At 40.7% G+C, this 19,415-nt stretch overlaps 1 protein-coding gene across 1 annotated transcript; it reads right to left on the bottom strand.

Moving 5' to 3' along the window:
- On the bottom strand, positions 1–19,272 carry ST13 (ST13 Hsp70 interacting protein). The gene is made up of 12 exons (XM_042837969.1): positions 19,074–19,272; positions 16,075–16,132; positions 14,782–14,851; positions 14,619–14,689; positions 14,199–14,265; positions 13,535–13,619; positions 11,696–11,806; positions 10,618–10,720; positions 7,468–7,584; positions 6,691–6,754; positions 5,512–5,612; positions 1–1,329 (listed from the first exon to the last, which is right to left on the bottom strand). The coding sequence occupies exons 1-12, from the start codon at positions 19,181–19,183 to the stop codon at positions 1,201–1,203; spliced, it is 1,086 nt and encodes a 361-aa protein (XP_042693903.1). The 5' UTR covers positions 19,184–19,272; the 3' UTR covers positions 1–1,200.
- Between the last annotated feature and the right edge of the window lie 143 nt (positions 19,273–19,415).

The raw sequence follows: 19,415 nt of genomic DNA, 5'->3' as shown, positions 1-19,415 counted from the left end.
AAAAAAAAAAAAAGATGGAAGACTACAGTACGCACTGGAGGAAGAGTCATCATCTCTACACAGACAGAGGACTTTTACCAGTAAGCTCTATCTGTAAGCACATAAGGACTCAAACCAATTCAGAACCCCGAGCTGCAACTTTGTTGGATATTCTCCTCATCACCAATTTATAATTCTATATTTACATGTTCTGGATGGCTTGCATTCAATGAGACAGAGGTAGCAATGGGAACAGACTCCTTCCCTAAAGTTTCCAAATAGATGAAACCTGGCAAGCGTGCCCCAAGGCTGAGTGCTACCAGAAGAGGACCTGCCAACTGGGCAAGGACAAGAGCACAAGCACAGACAGTAAGCTGCTCTCCCATACCTGGACTGATTAAAAAAAAAAAAACCCAAACTCAACATTACATAAACATGCTGGACTATATCTGAATAAGTAACAAAACTTCTGTGGCCTCCACTGTACGTACTTCATATCAGGTTGTGCAAAGGATAGGAAAGCACCTTTGCTGTACAACTGCTGTGATCAAAGTAGTGTAATATTTGCAGTACTGCCAGAAGTTCCAGTGTGTAACTAACTATCATGGTTATTCTAATCATTTTAATATCTATATAAAGTCAGTCACTCATTTAAAAAAAAAAAAAAAAAAACAACAAAACCAACAATATGGACTTGTATTTGCAGGCAATACCCTTATCCAGTTAATTGTTCAGACTTATCCCACCTTTCCTACTTGTGAGTAGGCCAATTTCTCTGTCCTAGCAAGATTAAGACAAACTTCATCTAAGTTCCTTGCTTTTTGTACACTGAGGAAAAATAATTAAAGGGAAAAAAAAAAAAAAAAAAAAAAAAGATAGAAAACCAAAAAAACCCAAACAAACAAAAAAAGAGAGGCTTTTATCTTACACTCCTGAATATTTCTCACAGGAATGTTAAACTGTATTTAATACTTGCCATGAAACGTTGCAATTATTCTTGGACAAGGAGGCATGGCTTAAACTAGGTCATCTGAATATAATTTGAGTGCTGTAAACCAATCACTGAATAAAATCAACATTTGGGGCTAGAGAGCAGTTCTCCTTAGAACACACAGTTCCTCTTCTTAAGAAGATCAGAGGTACAATGGTTTGTTTTATTGCAACACTGGTTAGCCAAATCAACCTCTCCCACTCAAAAATTATTTTTATGAACTGGGGATTTTATGGTTTACTGCCAAATTTAGCAGACAATTTACTGATGAGACTCATGACCTTGGGATTGTTCTGGTACTTGGACATATTTGCTGGGTTCTGGGCAACGTCTTGGAATGCAGCCATAACTTCTGGATCCTGCAGGACATAAAAAAGCAAAAACAAGGGCATTTTTAGAAGTCTACCACAGAGATCTGCATGCAGATTTCCTGGCATCAGGAAAACCAATTATGGCAGAATAACCCCCTCCATGCAGTAGCTGATACACATCCCTTTCACCCAACTTCCTTCTGGCAGCAGAAACTTTAATCTGCTGGACTGTGAGCAGATGACGCGGCAGCACCTGGCTTTTGAAAAGACATCTGATTCTCAAGTATTCCCCACTTTCTCTGGGAAATCACAACTGGAAGAGAATCTTCTCTCGCGGCACTTTTGTGTCATAGTTAATAAATGCATTCACATATACATGAAAGACACTGGTCAAAAGAACACAGATCATCTTCACTATTTAGTATGCAAAACACTAATACTTTTTCCTGTATGGCCAGCATAATTTTGGCCTTTACTGAATCATAACTGCTCCAAAAGCAATGCATCCTACTTTATTACGTCAGCCCATGACATCAGAGGCAGATGGTGGTGGTATGATAGTAGAAGCAGAACTCTGTCACCAACACCCCACTATGTGTTGTTGCCACGTGACAGATGGCAGCAGAAGGCAAGGCTGACTAAATGGAAGTGTTCATGAAGCAAAGGCATATCACTGAATTTCTCCATTCAAAAAAAAAAAGGCACCTGCTGGCATTCACTGAAACTTGCTGAAGGTTTCTGCAAATTAAAGAGCAGATGTTAAGCACAGTGAGGAGGTGAGCGGTGTGTTTCTGCTGTGTTATTGTCTGCTCGGCATCTACTGTGGTTTCCATTGAAATAAATAGGAGGCATTACTTTCAGTGACCCACGCAGAATCGTTTTTAATCCAGAAAAAAAACAAAGGCTGTTTATTAAGTGCAGTATGAAGCTACAAATTCACCTTCTGTTCAATCTAGCATTTAGATAGTTCCATTGAGGGATACAATCTTTCCTCAGAAGATGTCTGTGAAACAGTAACACTCACCAGGTATCTATTTTAGCACCAGACACAGACTACAGCCCTTAAACAAGGGCTGATCCAAAAATGCCTCTGGTGGGTGTGCACTCCAACATCACCATGTGGTTAAGTCACGTTTTACACACACTGAGAACTGAAAGATTCAAGTCTTATCTTTCTCACAAAAGAAATACGAGTTTTATCCCCCCCACAAAAGGGAATCTGCCAATTCTCTAAGATGGCAGGGTTCAAAAGAAAAGGCTCTGAATATATTTCCTCCACTTTACAGGATTCCTATAAAAACAGGAAGATGACTCGCACAAACTCAAACCTCAATTTCCAATTTCATAATAGCATATAAGACTATGAAGAGCATGCTGTATTGTTATATCTGTGTTGTCACACATGTATATGAATCCTGAACGTGAAGATAAATCAGCTTAGTCACTGAATCTTATTAAAGCACAACCAAATAAGCAATAAGTGTTCAATTTCACACTAGGTGTTCTATGTGTCATGAATTCAGTTATTCTGCTGTTCTGCGACTCCCCAAAAGCCTGCAAACACTTGACAGTGCTTACTAAGATGTTTAAGGCTGATACACATCCAAGGCTTCACACTGATGAGCAATACTACTAAAGCTGGTTACTTAAATGTCAACTGTTTCACATGGAATCACTTAGCATGAAAGCGGAAGGGAAATGACAGTATAAATGGCACTAATGAAACATCCAGTTTTCTAGTGGTCCTGTCTTCAGCTGCAGAAGAATGAGTAACACTGGAAAACAAGGGAAAACACAATTTTCTTTTTTTCCTATGTTACACATTTAGGCACAAGCCTGTGTTCAACATATGGCAAGTAAGCAGTCCTTAGATGTGCTTTACATCATTCTTTTTTTAAAAAAAAATTATATCTGATTATGACTACTGGTGTTTCTCTATATACAATATGACATTTGTGTTTAGAAGTTGTGCATAGAAGATCTGAAATACTACAACACCCTCCTGACAGCCAAAATGGTAAAAATGAACAAAACATTCCCCAGATGTCCCACCTCAAGTTACCCATTTCAGCTACTTCTTCTGGTGACTATAAATTTGTGCGTTATTTTCATCTCACTTGCCCAAGGGCTGCTCTGAAAGCAATGCTTCCTATTTTATTATGTGGGCCCAGAATGTCAGAGGCAGATGGTGGTGGTATGGCAGTAGAAGCTGAACCTTCTCACCAATATTCCATTACATTTTGCTGCCATGTGACAGAGGGCAGCAGGGGAGCATTCTGACATGGAAGCACAGATGAAGCAAAGGCGTCTCACTGAATTCCTCCATGTGGAAAAAAAGACAACCATTGAAAGTCACCGATGCTTGCCGAACATTTATGGAGACCAAACAGTGGGTGTGAGCATAGTGAAGTCTTGGGTGGTGCATTTCAGCAGTGATAACAGTGATGTGAAAGACAAGCCACATTACAGCCAGCCATGCAGATTTTTACAAGCGTGGCATGCAGGCTCTTGCTCATCACTGAACTAAAAGCACAGTTAATGGTGCTGACTGTGTTGAAAACTAGTGCGAATTACAAGTAGTTACAAAACACTATCAAGTATTGCACTCTTTGTGTCTGTTGTAGTTTCCACGGAGCTAAGCAGGAGGCACTATTTCAGAGCAAGCTACGTACACTAGAACTCACTGCAGAAAAAATCACATCTGGTTCAGTTAAGCCTTGAAAAGAACTAGAGGAAGCATATACTGATGTAAGCTCAAGGAGAGCCGTCATAAAGATGTTAATAGACACTAATCCAGAAGAGACTGGGAAGGTCTTCACCCTCCGAAAACTCCAGTTTCAGGAGTGACTCCTTGCTATGAAAAGACTCTACACACTCTCAGTTAAAATAACACTTTGATATAAATGATTTGGGAGACTTGTGTGAATCAGAATCTTCAGACTTATTTGCAACCTCATTGCTAGCCTCAGTAACAGCTACCAGCTTCCATCATCCTTCAACATATTCCATAGCTGCACTGAGCAGAATCAAGTCAAGCAGTAAAACCTACTCTTTTAAGACTACAGCTTGTGCTGCTGATTCAGGAAGGATATAAGACTGCAATCAAATAGTTTAGTAAGGAGCAGGTAGTGCAGATATTTAAATCTTACCTAGATTTAAATACTGTGCAAAAGAAGTCAGTGAGAATCTTAAAGCTTTGCTAACAGACTCTAGAGAAAACACCATCAATCTGTGTTCTTGCAACAGAATACCATAACATTTTGGAGCATATATAATCAGCATGCAGTGGAGCCTTTTTAAAGGCACGTATTAAGCACTCAACATTTAACTGCACTTCAGAGCTGCCTTCCACAACACCACTTTCAAAGTCCTGTATTACAGCATAAATGAGCCAGCCATGAATGCAATTGCAAGTTGTGGGTTTTCTGTTGTTGTTATTGTTTGTTTTGGACAGTTTAATTGTTGTTTGTGGCAGCGTAAATAAAGGTGTGTTTCCATAAACCAGCAATTACTAAGGGAACTCATGAATTTTTGCATGAGAAGCCATGCCTTTTTCATGATTTCAGGGCATACCAAATGACAGCCCCATGCAATGCTTTTATTTATTTAGATGCCAATCACAGCTGTTCAATGACCTAAGCAACTGAGCAATTGAGTAGTTAATCAAGCCTACCAAGGAAGTAGGCTTTCTAAACATACATTTAGAAAATACCAGATGTGGAACTACTCTGATACTATTTTGCCTCTTCACTCCCAGAGGAGAAAGGCAATTCTCAACATTATTGCAATATATTGTGTTGCAACAATATTAACAATAATTTTCATTTGTGCATCATTACCCTTCACCACAGTGTGGATGCATTCACAAAAAAAGGAGGAAATGAATCACACTGTATAGAAGATAACCAGAGACTCAAAAAAAGCTTAAAACTCTATCCAGTATATGATTTTGTTGATTATATGCAAGCATAAGGCTGGGGCAGTGGGAAGGATGTGTAGGGAAAGAAAAAAAAGAGGACAACATGATGCCTTTAATTAAGACCCTGTCAGTTTGAAAAAATAGATTCCAGACAGTCTGGAACAGCTACACACACAAGGAGAAAATTTCACAACAGAAGCAAGCAAGCACCCTCACTGCTATTCAGTGGCTCACATTTTTTTCTCTTGGCTCCCCTAAGCTGTTCCTCCCTCACTGTGAGCATTTAGCTTTGGTTTTAATCAAACACTCACCTGCATGGCCGCAAGGACTTCTGGATCACTGAGAATCTCATTGAGACCTGGCATACCTGCCATTCCCGGCATACCGCCAGGCACAGCCCCAGGAAATCCACCTGCAAAGCCCAAGACACAAGAATGCGTGATGAAGAACATTTAACTCATCTGTGCAGGAGCTCTCACTGACACAGAACAGAACAAAACACATTTCCACTCATACACCCCAATTTTATGCCTTCCACAGAGCAAAGGGCTGTTTCAAAGAATGGAAAGCAGGGGCTTTGTGAAAACCTGCAATTTGTTTCCAGTGTTTTTAACCCAATCAAACAGGAGGACCTAATTAGGGTCTAGCACTTTGTACACAAATACAGTTATTTTGTAGTTAACTTGATGTACACATCAAGTCAAGAAATTCAGACTTTTGAAAGCAAGAGATGAGCAATTGAGAGCAGAATTGAATCAGTAGCAGTGTGTCCCAAGCTCATTCAATGTGTGGTAAGAGCTTTACATTTGGAAGGGGAAAAAAAAAAACCCTGAGGCAGATATGGTCGCTATTTGCCTCCCTTGAAGCCAATTTATTTGGAGCATGCATTCAGCCCACCACAACTCCAATTTGATCTTCAAGCACTCACTACTGCTTCTCTACAACTGACTGTACTCAAAAATGACACAAAGTCTGATCTTCACAGAACTGTTTAAAAATCACAACATTTCCATTGAGAAACTGTTCTGTTAAACTACAAGAAAAACTGCAATGTTTGGAAGCTAACATTCAAATCAATTTTCAGCTTTACAACTCTAGTTCTCAAGCTGGATGTGTCCAAGTCACCCTTAGTAATTCAGAAAATTTTATACTATGTTTTCAGCATATATATGCATTAAGCAAATGTTACATCTTTCTTTTCTCATGCCTAAATCCTTTCACTCCATTAATCATGATTACTGACTGGTCTTCCCTCTACTTGTTACCCAGAAGCAATGCAATTAAGAAAAAGAATCTCTCATCTGTCCCCCCACTCATAAATGCCCAGTGATTTATTTATAGACAAGTTTTAAACTTCATAAAACATTTTTCCTCTCCCCATCTTGAGAATAAATGGTATCTAAACTGTGGTTATAATACTGTATATGGGAAAAGAAAAACAACCAGCCAGTCACTTCAAGTAACAAGTATTGGTGCTTAAAAACACGTACCTGGGAAGCCACCAGGGAAACCACCAAACTGAGCTCCTCCTGCTTGTCGCCTTGCTTCTTCCTCCTGTAGAAAAAAGCATATAATTCCAAACAGAGCTATGGAATTGCAGCCTGCTTTCTACTGTTCAAAAGGTTCTAGGAGGAAAAAAAAAAAAAAAAAAAAAAAAGCTGAGACTGTTTAATATTCACAGGCTAAAGGAATTATCAAATAAAGCACTTCACAATACATAAAGCCGCAGACAAGAAACAGCAATAGCTCCTCTTATTTTCATACGTTCTTGCAGTTAAGTTACATGGAGTTTGCTTTTACTGACCATTAACTACATGATCAGTTTTAGCCCATTAGCTTAATTTTTAGAACCAATTCCCACCCCTAACGTGCTGTAAAAATACAGTGGTAAAACAGGAGAAAAAAAAAAAAAAAAGTGAACTGTAGATAGAAGTGCAGAGATGACACAAAGGATTATTTTGAAGTTAAAACCTCCCAGTTTTGGAAATAAATACTAGGTGAATAATATTCTAGTACAGTCATACAGTAACTGAATTCCTGAAATGCAGATTCCTAGAGATACCAGAGCTTATCTTTGCCATAAGCAACAGGTACAGATACAGCAAAAAGCCCTCTTCTCCAGATTCCATCATCAGTTGAGTAACCAAAAAAATCAAGTAACTCCCTAAGATTTAAAGTGAAAGCAATTCTCCCATGCAACTCATTGAAAATAAAATAACTACGCCACTCTCCAAACTGGTAAGCAACATTAAAGCCTGAGCATTCACCCTCTGTGCTCTCTCATGCTCCTCTCGTGCCTTCTTCACTCTTTCCATTCTCTCCTTGATCTCCTTTTCTTCACGTTTCCGTTCATACTTTCGGCGATGCTCTGCGATTTTCTGAGCCTGTTGCAAATACAATTACAAGACTTCAGCCACTTCCTAGTACACTACATAACACATTTCAATATCAAATACACGCAAGTGTTGTAATAATCTATTTTCACCAGTTCTTAAAAATAAGATTTGACTTCACATCCCAGAAGTGCTACATCCTCTCTACCACAATCAGTTACTTGCACATACTACGTCCTCACTGGATTCACCAGACCACGCACTTCACTCTAGTATGTTTTTTCCTGTAAAGCTCTAGGACCTACATTGTGTTAAACGTACAAATGTTAAAGTTAGAACTTTAACATTTAGTAGTTCCACATTCCTTCCTGCTTTTGTGCTGAAATATTAATTTCTACAAGGCTAACACCAGCAATCACCCCTAGAGAAAGGAATTTTCACTGGCACAATAACAGGAAGTGTCATTCCTCCTGCAGACACACTTGGTAGATAGTGCTACTGCTGTTCCAGGTGCAGCATACACAGTCAGTCTTAAGCAGGCCAAAGAACATCTGAATCAAAGCAAGGGAGGGCAGGTGGGAGCGAGTTTGTTACCTTTGAGAAGAAGACAGGAAACAACAGCCCAGCTCCAGAGGAGGAGACTCATTAACAATGAACTCTTTAAAGCTCCTGGCTCCAGGCTCATCTTAATAACAGAACACTAACTGCAGCAGAATGCTTCCTTATTTCAAAACACAGTTCATTTCACAATTTGCAGAGCTTTGAAGGACAATACCATATACGACAGGTACTCTAACATTCTCTTACATTAGCAATTTAAAAAAGTAAAATCAGTAAGTCAAAGTTGAGGAAGAGAAGTACTGAACTAGAATAAACTACAGCTGGAAGCCCTTCCTACATACGCATACTCTTTTATTCCCTCAAAATACCCTGTAAAAGAATAACTGATTTGTAAGTTGTTGACTTTTGATACAAGTTTTTTTAACCATTAGACGTAGATTTCCTACCATATATTTCTCAAAGTACATCTGCCACAGAATGCACACTGCAGGCAGCAGGACTGACACCACAAGCAGTATATGCCATCAGAATCTGATGTTACAGATACGAAATAGCTCCATTACTTCTTTTGTTTAACAAAAGTTCCTAAAGTTTTAACTTCCATGGTTTTTAAGTATTTCTCAGGGTAAGTTAAACATTCTCAGAACGTAACTCAAACTAGAAGTGCTACTTAATTAAGAAGTACTACAAAAGATGGTGAATAGTTCAGCTGTAAGAGACCAGCATTTTCACTTCATGGAAAAATCATACACTTTTTTCCTCAAGCTACATCTACAAACTGGCACACCTCCAGCAAGTAAGTCAACACATCATAGGCATACTCTGCTTTTTCTGTGCATGTTCCCTCTCAGCAAATCATTAAGTATACCTCTTATTAAAAAAAGGTCAAGACATAAGATCTAGCAGATGTGTTACAGATCAATAGCCTCTGACACAGAAGACTAATTGCTTGTAAGATGGTGTCAGTTGGTGTTTTGCTGGCGAGAGCGTTTTCTGCAAAGGCAAGGCAGGAAGACTGAAAACTTGAGCTGTTTGCTATGGGAATGTTTATGTATTTGGCAAGTTAACCTCAGCTGACTGCCAGATACCCACTGAGCCATTCTCTTGTTCCCTCTCCACAATAGGAGAAAAGAAACAATGAAAAAAATCTCATGAGTCAAGACAACAACAGGGAAATGCCTTACCAATGACTGCCACTAGCAAGATAGAATCAACTGGAGAAAGACTAATTCAACTTGCTGCCAATTAGAATAGAATGATAAGAAACAATGACAAAACTAAAGACACCTTCCCCTACCCTTCCTTCTTTCCAGTCTCAACTTCAACCTTTTCATTCTTCTACTTCGTCCCCTCCAAGTGGCACAGCTAGAACTGAGAAAAGGGCTCATGGCCTGCTTGTAACAGCTCCTTTCTGCTGCTCCTGCCTTCTCACACATTTCTTCTGTTCCAATGGTACACAGTCCTTCATGAACTGCTCCAACACATGTTTCCATGCAGGTACATTCCATGAGGAACAGAATGCTCCAGCTTGGGTCTGCCACAGGCTGCAGTTCCTGCAAGGAGCCTCCAAGCAGGGGGCCTTTCAAAGTTTGCATCTTCCCTCAGAGCAACAGTGAGGTTATGGGCTCCAAGGCAACAACCTGCTTTACCACAGGCTGCACAGACATCCCTGCACCAGCACTGGAGCACCTTCCTCCTTCACTGATCTTGCTGTCTATGCAGCTGATCATTTCCCTCTCCTTCCTCACTCCTTTCCTTCTCACAGCTGCTGCACAGCATGTTTTACCCTTTCTTATACACATCATCACAGAGCTGCAGTGGACACAGCTTTGGCCAGAAGCGGGTCCACTTTTGGAGCTGGCTGGAACTGGCTCTGCAAACCACAGGTATAAACCCCCATCCTCACCCTCCTCCAGACTTTGCAATGTAAACTCAGTACAATGTATCAACTGCAACTTGTGGTCTAAGAATTGTTTCAAAGGAACATGTAAAAGAGAAGAGAAAGAAAGCCTACAATCCATGTTCTTACAGATGTTACACAAGCACTTTATTAGAAGAGTATTGAGATCAATCACTTGGGGAAAACTGAATGTAGGTCTCAAAGAAATTATGCTGCCCTCATGGGGTAGACAAATGAAAGCACAGCCAAAGAAGGCCTCCTTTGTAGAACATATAGGATGAAGCTCTGATTAGTTTGGAAACATTTTGGGGAAAAGAAAAAAATCCAGAACAGCAAAAATGAAAACAAAAAACATTCACCACTGTGATAACATCGCTGGATAACTACATCACACTTTTCTGTTCAGGTTTTAAAAAGGAACATTTCATTGTTTGGTTATATACTTAGTCCCAGGGACCTCATTTCCAAACAGTTAAAACAGCAGTGACTGAAGGTAGGATCATTTCTAAACTCAGTTTGAAGTGTCAGATGAACACTGACACATGAACGTTGCCACAGCACCATGCATATCCCAAGAATCTCGAGACAAGAAGAGGGACCTCCATTATCACCTTCCCACTTACCCTTGGCTGCACCTCCTTCAGCATGGCGCTAGCATCTTCATCATAATCCAGTTTACAGGCTAGAGCAAGATCATGAGCAGCCTCCTCCCAGTGACCCAGAAGTCTGGAATTCAGAAAACAGCATTCAGAAGCCAAAAAGCAAACAGTTAGCACTTGTTTTGCGTACTTACAACCACGTAGCATTCGGTAACTTTTTCCACAGCTACCCACATGGTTCCAAATTTAATAATCATTGTGTTTTCTGTAATATGTGCTCTGTAATGCTATTAAGAGTATGCTTGCTTGCTTCATATCTTTACTGTAACTCTCGTGTGACATAAAAATCAGGAAGAAAAATGAAATGCGCTCATGTCATTCTTTGCTATGAACAAGAATGGTCTCCCAGGGAGAAGGTACTCTACCCAAACACATAAAGCACACCAATAAACACTCAGCAAAACCAGGCAGATGCTCACTGTGAAGCTACACATTCAGTGCTCTGTACAAGTCTACGCTACTACCAAATCCAGCATAAGTGCACATTTACTCAGCATTTAAACATCCTACCTACCTGAGTGCACCATGTCTTAACCCAACAGTTATCAAAACTACTGTGCAGCACTACTTCTTATTCATTTAGACAAACTTGTGATAATCAAAGAGTTAAGTGAATGCTGCCATTCCTGAGGGGTCACAGTGCTTCATCTCACAGACACAGACATTAATCCAAACCATGCTCCAGCCTTCTCAGTTAGGCTCCACGCCACAAATAAATCCCATGCTGCCAAAGCTCCTAATCTTTAGCAAATGATTAGAAAACAATTTTCCGAATGACAGTAAGTCATTAGAAGATGGCTTATTAGAGGGAGGAAAAAAAAATAAAAGACGTTGCCAGGATTATTCTTAAGTCACCATCAATAAATCACCACCATCTTTTCTTTCTTCTAAGATATACACTTAAGATATTGGACTCTTGGCTCACGACTACTTCTTTCACATACAAAATTGACAGTTCACAGAGAAACAGAGAAAGGAAAAGCACAAACAAAACCGTTCCTCTCCAAGTAAGAGAACACTGACATCAGTTGCAGTTTATTACCTATGCGCTTTCCCCCTCCATTTATAAGTCTGTGCTGAGTCAGGATTAATCTTGATGGCTCTGTCGCAATCCCTAATGGCAGCATTTGGCTTCTGTAGTTTCACAAAAACACTGTGGGAATAAGAACATTTATTGTATGTATTGAAATACCAAGTTACTAACTTAAGCTGGAAATAATTTTGGATGACTAACAGGCAGGCTAATGAGATGCTTTTGAAAAAGCTACATTCAGAAAGAGTTTGTAATGCTAACAGCCACTGAAATTTAGTTTCCCCCCACAGTGGTATGTGAATCATTAGCAAAAAGTGGGAGAGTTCAGTGTTCAGAGTTGAGCCTTGCCAGCAAGAACAACTTTAATGCATGTGAAAAAGAAATGCAAAGTGCAATTCAATTTCATGTTGCTTACCATCTATAGACAATAGCAACTAACAAGTAGAACAAAACAAAGCTAGCAGCATTATACACTCCATAGTCTTTAAAATAATAGTAAGATAAAGAGCTAATTATCATACTGGTTGTACAGATCAATTATTAGAATAATAAGGAACTACAACAGCATGTCAGCTTTAAGTTGCCTACACAAAATGAGCAACTGTTTCATCATTTAGCCTGATCAACTTCAAAATCTAATTTCATTCTGAGCTGCTCCCTGCACTCTTCTGATGGTGTATGCAGTCTCAGTTCAAACATTCTCATGCCTTCCCAAGCCCCCATGAAAGGCATTTCTTCAACTAATACAGCACTGTACACTGATTTCAACACTTTGTTAACAGTTTCTTAAACTTCTCAATACAGAAATGTCAAAAAAACAAAGACTGTAATCAAAATATAACATAACCACATCACTGTCTAAACCTATAATGGACCTCAACTTGAATACTTTGTGAAATTCTGGTCTGGTTCTTCCACCTCAAAGGCGGCTGTAATAGAACTGAAAAAAGTTCCAAGAACAGCAGCATCATCTTAAGACCAGAGCTGCTTCCTTCTGTACAAGGAAGGAGATTCAGACCTTACAGCTTGCAACAGAAAAATATATCCAAAAAACAAACAAAAAAACACACACTACAACTTGAGTCTATAAAAATCAGAGGTAGTAGGGAGACCAAGAACAAGAAACCTTTAAAGAGTCCTAGTTCCTTTATACATCAGTAGGAAGCAAATGAAACAACAAATTCAAGGCAAGAAACAAAGAATCACATAATTAATTTAGTTAAGCTTTCAAACTCCTTGCCAGAGAACAATGCAAATACTAATTTGTTTTTCCAAGAGGAGACTGACATCATCACAGCAAGACAAGAAAAAGCCATCAGGAGCTATTAAGTATAAAGATATTGCTTCAAACAATCCTATGAGATGAGATGAACCAAAGGCTGAAAAAAAATTGCAGGAGTATCACCCCTCTTGCCTTGTTTTCATATTCTATTCTACAGGCACCTGCGACTGCTAACCACTGACAACGACAGAAGGCTGGATGAGGTGTGCTGTTGGACTGACCTGCTGTAAGTGCTCTGAGTGTTAAGACTTGGACCATCCTTCAGAAGACTACTCAGTAATAGATCAGAAACAGGTGCTTCCTGTTGTTAACTTGTTAATACAAGTAATAAAAAAAACCACTGTGTGGAGTACCACAGCCTTTGGATTCTGAATAATTAACTCACCAACTTGCTGTATTTACTACCATACTTTAATTACACAGAGTATACAATGTATTGTTTGTTTCACCAGCCCCTACCAAACAGATAAAAAAAATACAAAAAAGCAACAACCATACATAAATCAAACGAAGACTGGATTTAAGTTTGGGACAGAAACATACATCACTAGTTTATCATGACTTACCTTGCTCTCTTGGCATACAAGATAGCCAAACAAGGATTTAGCTTGATAGCATCTGTGAACAAATCGACAGCCTTCTGAAGTTCACCTGAAAAAGAGCATCAGTGAAGTTTCCATCATTATGCAGCAACGACACCCAACAGGCCAAACACACCTTACGTGGTGCTATTCCCCAGCTACGTCTTGAATGGAACATTATCAAAGGAAAAAATCAATTTTTCATCCTTGCCACATTACTGAAGAACAAACTTTGAAGTGAATTCTGGAACCATGAGGAGAGGGTGTCCTTTCAGAGTTATGTTTGTACGTTTGACTTCATATGCAGTCACATAGGAAGCCACCTCTTTATTATGCAGCTTTCCACTGCATCAAGACAAACCACTAGAGACATTAATAATACACAGGGAACTACTATAGTGGTTGATGTATTATTAAGGTGCTGCAATACTTCCCCCAAATTACAGCCACATGGGGAAGACTGTACTTAAAAAAGCTTTCATGTTCTAGTTAGTTTCGGATATCTAATACGAAGTAAGCTTTCTGCTTCTTGGAGGTGCTTGCAAAGGTCCAAGACACTTTATTAAGGTCTGTTTCTTTTTGTTGTATTTAAAAGGAGCACCAAGCATTATGTCCCTTAATATGTACTAGAAAACAAACAATGTATCACCTTCACTTAAGGCATTGATAGCTTCCATCTTCTTCTCGTTAGCTTGATCCATCATCTCTTCAGTTACCTAAAAAAATAAGCAAACAGAATGGAACGCACAGAAGAAATCCGAAGGTTATGGAGCCCAGGCTGGAAGCGTCACACTGAGACAGCACCAAAGGAAGCTGCACCTTTCTGACTTCAGAAGTTCGTGTTTAATTTAGATTTAAATCATAGCATAAAAAAACCATTCTTTTTCTGCTTCCATCTTGGAGATATTAGTCACCACGATTTCAACTAGAAGACTCAAAGTAGCAGCTGGATACCTATTAGTGCTAATGGGTAGTACTAATTCTCCCCCCTTGATTGTTATTCTTGACTAAACTCAAAACCTCTCCCCTTCTTTCCTGCTGCAACAGCCATTGAAGGATTTATGCTTACCTCCACGTTTTCATCTCCCATTTCTTGAGGGTCATCATTATCAGGTTCAATCACTCCCTCATTGTCAATTTCTGGGGGAAAAATAAAAAGCAAATTTAGACTACATTTACAGAGACTTCCAGAACCATGTTCTAACCATGATAACAACAACTGTCTTCCACACCTAAGTCACTCTCTTCACTTTCTGGCTCAGGAGATTTAACTGGTTCCTCTGGCTGTTCTTCTGCTTTACCCTGAAAAAGAAATGCATTTGTAAGTGTGTATTTCTGACTGAGATTTCACTCCCACTCTAATAAATAGCAGGGCATTGAAAAATCCAGAACCAATCTTCAAAGAATACGACTGCTCTAAGGCTAAACAGTTATTTTCCAGATACAGATCTCCTTTTTTCCTCTTCTGAGATTAAGTCTCTCATGCACGCAAATAATTCAAAGCCCAGATCTTGACTCAGGAACTTCTATTATTGGTAAAGCCAGTCTTTCAGACTGTATAATTCAATAATCAAAACAAAATGATTCAGATAATACCCAATTCAGTCTTGCAATGAATACCAACTAGCCCTTGCAATCTTCCAGATGCATCATCTGGATGAAAAATTCTCTCAACCTATTCTAAGCTAAGGTCCTCTACAGGGAACAATAAGCTAGCATCAATGATTAAAATTTGTTTTCTTATTTGTCAAGAGATACTTGCTATTTACACACACAATATTCTTTCAAACATTTTCCTATCAGCTTCCAACTATTTGAGTATGTTCCTCTGCATCCCACCATACAGCACATCCTCCTTTATGACAGGCAGAAGCTGGGTTTGTACTTTCAGGGCCACAGACTATACTCACTACACATAAACAACCCCCGACAGAGTTCAGTTCTTATCAACCAGTAACTCCAGTACCCACTGTCCTGCTAATCCCAAAATAAGCATTCTGCTTTTCCCAAAAATAATTTCAAACTCGAGGCAATTCTCCTATGAATATCTAAAAGCCAAATTTATTATCTCTCCTGAAAAAAATAACCTTTTCCACAATACTGTCTTCAAAAATTGACAATTCAACTCTTTACCACCTATCATGCTTGCAAGTACTTCTTGTCATGTGAAGTTATAATTTGAGCCAGCAATGGCTACATAAGAGGTTTATAAACTGGTAATGACTGCATAAAAAGGAGCAATCAAGACTTTGTATGCCATTTGCACTGTTGAGAACATCAGGCATTCACGATTAAGGAAATGGAGCATGACAACAACTGAAACAAACTAGAAAGCCATCCGTAACAAACCGTCACCCACACGATGCAGTGGAGCAGACTTCAGTCTTACCTCCCCAAATTATTCACCCGTGCATTCACCCACACTGTCTGGGTAAAACTTAGCAGCAATTTTTGCTTCTCTCTTCCTGCCCAATCATTTTTTGCAGTGTCCAAACATTATCGTGTACAAACTCTTCACATCTCACCTTACTTGTCCCATCTGTGGAAGTACTGGCTGGAGCAGGTGGTATTGTGCCTCCCATGCTTTTCAGCAAATTAGGGAAAGAAAAGACAATAAGATTAACAAAACAATGCCAAGTATTTTATTGACTCGAGTCCTGCTGATAATCTCAGCCTTCTGTTATGACAAAAAATACAACAATCCAATTCACTGTAAAAGCAATTAAAAAGTACACATGAACCGTATTCTCCCTAGTGCAGTGCAATGAACATTGGGTCTCCACCATAATCTGTACTCATGTGTATCACACACCACCCTTTCTCACAAAGGAAAGCTGCCTTCTGGCTGAAACAACCTTTTTTGCCCCTGAAAATGCAAGTTTATTTTTTTTCAACTCACAACAAGGTATTCTTATTATAGCTCCCATTAAAATTATAATTATTTTTGAAACAGATCAAAACATTTAAGAGAACTAAAAGATACATATTACCATGATATTTTTCTCATCTAAAATGCTTATATAATTTTTAAGAAATGCTGCCAAGAAAACCATTTCATTTCTTTTATGCATTTCAATATTCCTGACTTTCTCCCACTACCCATTAAATAGCATTCTTTGTATAGACAGTATTCCCTCAATATAGAATAAGCTTCTATATTACATTGACTTGGTTTAGCAGCCAGAAATAAGCACAGGTGGAATTCTCTAGCTGTTTCATATAACATCTAATCATATCTACTGGCAGGCTGCTCCAAGGACTACTTTTCCACCCATCCACTCTGCTCTGCATTCTTCTTTGGACAGTTCTTGATTGCTTTGGCTATGGATATTCCAAAAGGAAAAAAACAACTACATTTGTGTCCAGCATCTCAATGGGTTCAACCAGCTCAATGAGGAACCACACAACTGATTTGACACAGTGGCGAATGAAGTGGGCACACATGCAGGAGGACCCAGAAGGGCACAGGACTTTGCTTTGAGGAATCAGCACTAGATTACATCCTAGCATTGAGATCCTACAGCTTCTTAAGTCAGGCCTTCCCCTCCCCTGCTATGGCACCAGCTCACAGTCAAGCCCCAAAGGGGGCTTTCAAAGGGCTGAAAACCCCAGATGGGACACAGTCTGTGGAGAAAGAGCAAGAGAAAGGTAGATGGCAGAATGGACAGGTCATACATCAGGACTGATCTCAAGAAAAAGAAAAAAGTCACAAGTTACAAACAAACAAACAGCATCTTGGGAAGCTATAACAAAAATGTGCATGCACCTCCGGTGTATTGCCCTTGCGTAATCTATATCATATTCCAAGAACTGCACAACTGCAATCTGATAAATCACTGGAGAGCTAGGCAAAAATTACACTATATGTAGTAACTGTTCCTCCTATTTTTTTTTTTTTAATTATTATTATTTAACCATTGCAGGCCAATAGTAAGGCATACAATTCTATAACCCTTTCTTAGAAAGCAGTTCAAGAATTGGCCATCACAGGGATCGTCTGGGTGACCCTTGGCTGCACATCCGTAAGAAACGACAACTTCAGAAACAACACTCACAAATAAAATAAATCCATCTAACAGACCCAACTAAAACAACAATAAAAAAAAACCAGTAAGACTCCTTCAAAGCCTGGTTTACTGGCTATATCTACTACACAAAGACCGAAGCTTCCAATTCAAGAAGGTCAATAACCTTCCCACCTTTCAGTCATATATTCAAGAACAGCTTGAGCTAAAAGATTTGGGTTCTGGAACAATTCCAAATTACAGGGCTCAAGATCAGCTCATTTTAGTCTGGCACCTTGTTCAAGACCAAAAGCACTCGGTCAGTCTCCTCTACCTTCCTCATACCCCAAAAGAGGCCCCAGCCAAGCTCTGAACTCTTACGAGATGCACTTAACATATACAGATCACCCACAGTTTCATATGTGCTATTTCACAAACTACAGAGTCTAAGAAAAACAAAAATAAATCAGAATTTTATTAGTATTTAATTGTTATTCTGTAACCACTTGCAACATCACCTTGGTGACTAACCTATATAATTATAGGTTACCACAGATAAACTGACAGACAGAAGACTCATCGGGTTTGCTCCCACCTGAAGCCAGGCAGTGATGAGCTTCAGGCCATTTGCAGAGAAAGGGGAGACCCTACAAGAGCCTGTAACTGAAGGGAGGGCAGCTCACCAAACTGTCAGAGCGCCACGTGAAATGTAATTTTGTGACCACCGTCCCACATTCCCAAGTGTACAACTTCATCAAGTATTTAGCTCAAATACATGAGCAAAACCAGAAAGAGCCTCTACGAAAACAAATTTTGGACAGTAGAGCTCTCTGCATTGCATGGAAAAAATGAGAAATCGGAGATCGTTTCTCCATTCCCTAACGCTTCTTTTGGCCAAAGGCAGCAGCGTTCTCTTCCCCCGCCCCAAAACAGCCAGAATTGCACAACCGAGGGATGGATGTAACCTAGGGCGAGGTTCCACACGTTAGCAATGGGACCGAGGGCCCGCAGCAGGTTCAAGCACTCTGCGCCTTTCCTTCCTATGCACGTGTGCTGCGGGCACCGCACAGCCAAGCAGAGCGAAGTAGGAATATTCCCACAACCGCACAAGACGCATGAAAAAGTTCAAGCATCACTGCACAAGAACCGAAATAAATAATTCATTGGAGCAGCGTGGAACGCCGTGCAGTAGCACTGTTTGGGTTCGCGCACACACACGCACGCACGCACAGCCAGGTTCCCGCCCAGATCTGAGAAAGCCCCAGGACGGCCCTGCGCTGAGGCACCGCCGCGAGGAGAGCGGACTGCAGTTTCAGGCACGCAGGAGTCGGTGCCTCTACGCGCCCCACGGCGGGATTCGAACCCGCGACCACTGCAACGCGCCCCCTCCGCCCCCCTCCTCAGCCACGCGGCGGGGCCCCGGGCCGCCACGTGCCGCCCCCCCCCCCCCCACTGAACGCCCGCGCCCCCCCCCCCCCCCCCCTCCCCAGCCCCGCTCCCCACGGTCGCCCATGACCGACCTCTCCACCCACTCGCGCAGGAAGCCCAGCTCCTCGGTGTGCAGCAGGCCCGGGTTCTGCTTACACAGCCTGACGAAGGCCCGCAGCTCGCTCAGCTTACGCGAGTCCATGGTGGCGGAGCAAAGAACGACAGCTCCAAACACCCAACCGTTCCCCTACCCAACCGCCGCGCGGCGCCGCGGAAGCTCCCAGCCCGATCGCTGGCCACGCCCACCGCCCCCCAAAGCCACGCCCACCGTCCCCAAGCCACGCCCCTCCGCCGCGGGGCGGCCGGAACTTTCTAGAAGCGGGGGTGGCCGTTGGGTGGGCTGTGAGGGGTCGCCCGCCGTTTCAGCGCGTCGT

Source organism: Centrocercus urophasianus, unplaced genomic scaffold (assembly GCF_019232065.1).
Source record: "Centrocercus urophasianus isolate 14NV4802_14NV808 unplaced genomic scaffold, USGS_Curo_1.0 seq_73, whole genome shotgun sequence".
Lineage (NCBI taxonomy): Eukaryota > Metazoa > Chordata > Aves > Galliformes > Phasianidae > Centrocercus > Centrocercus urophasianus.
This window is presented reverse-complemented; position numbering and strand designations above follow the sequence as displayed.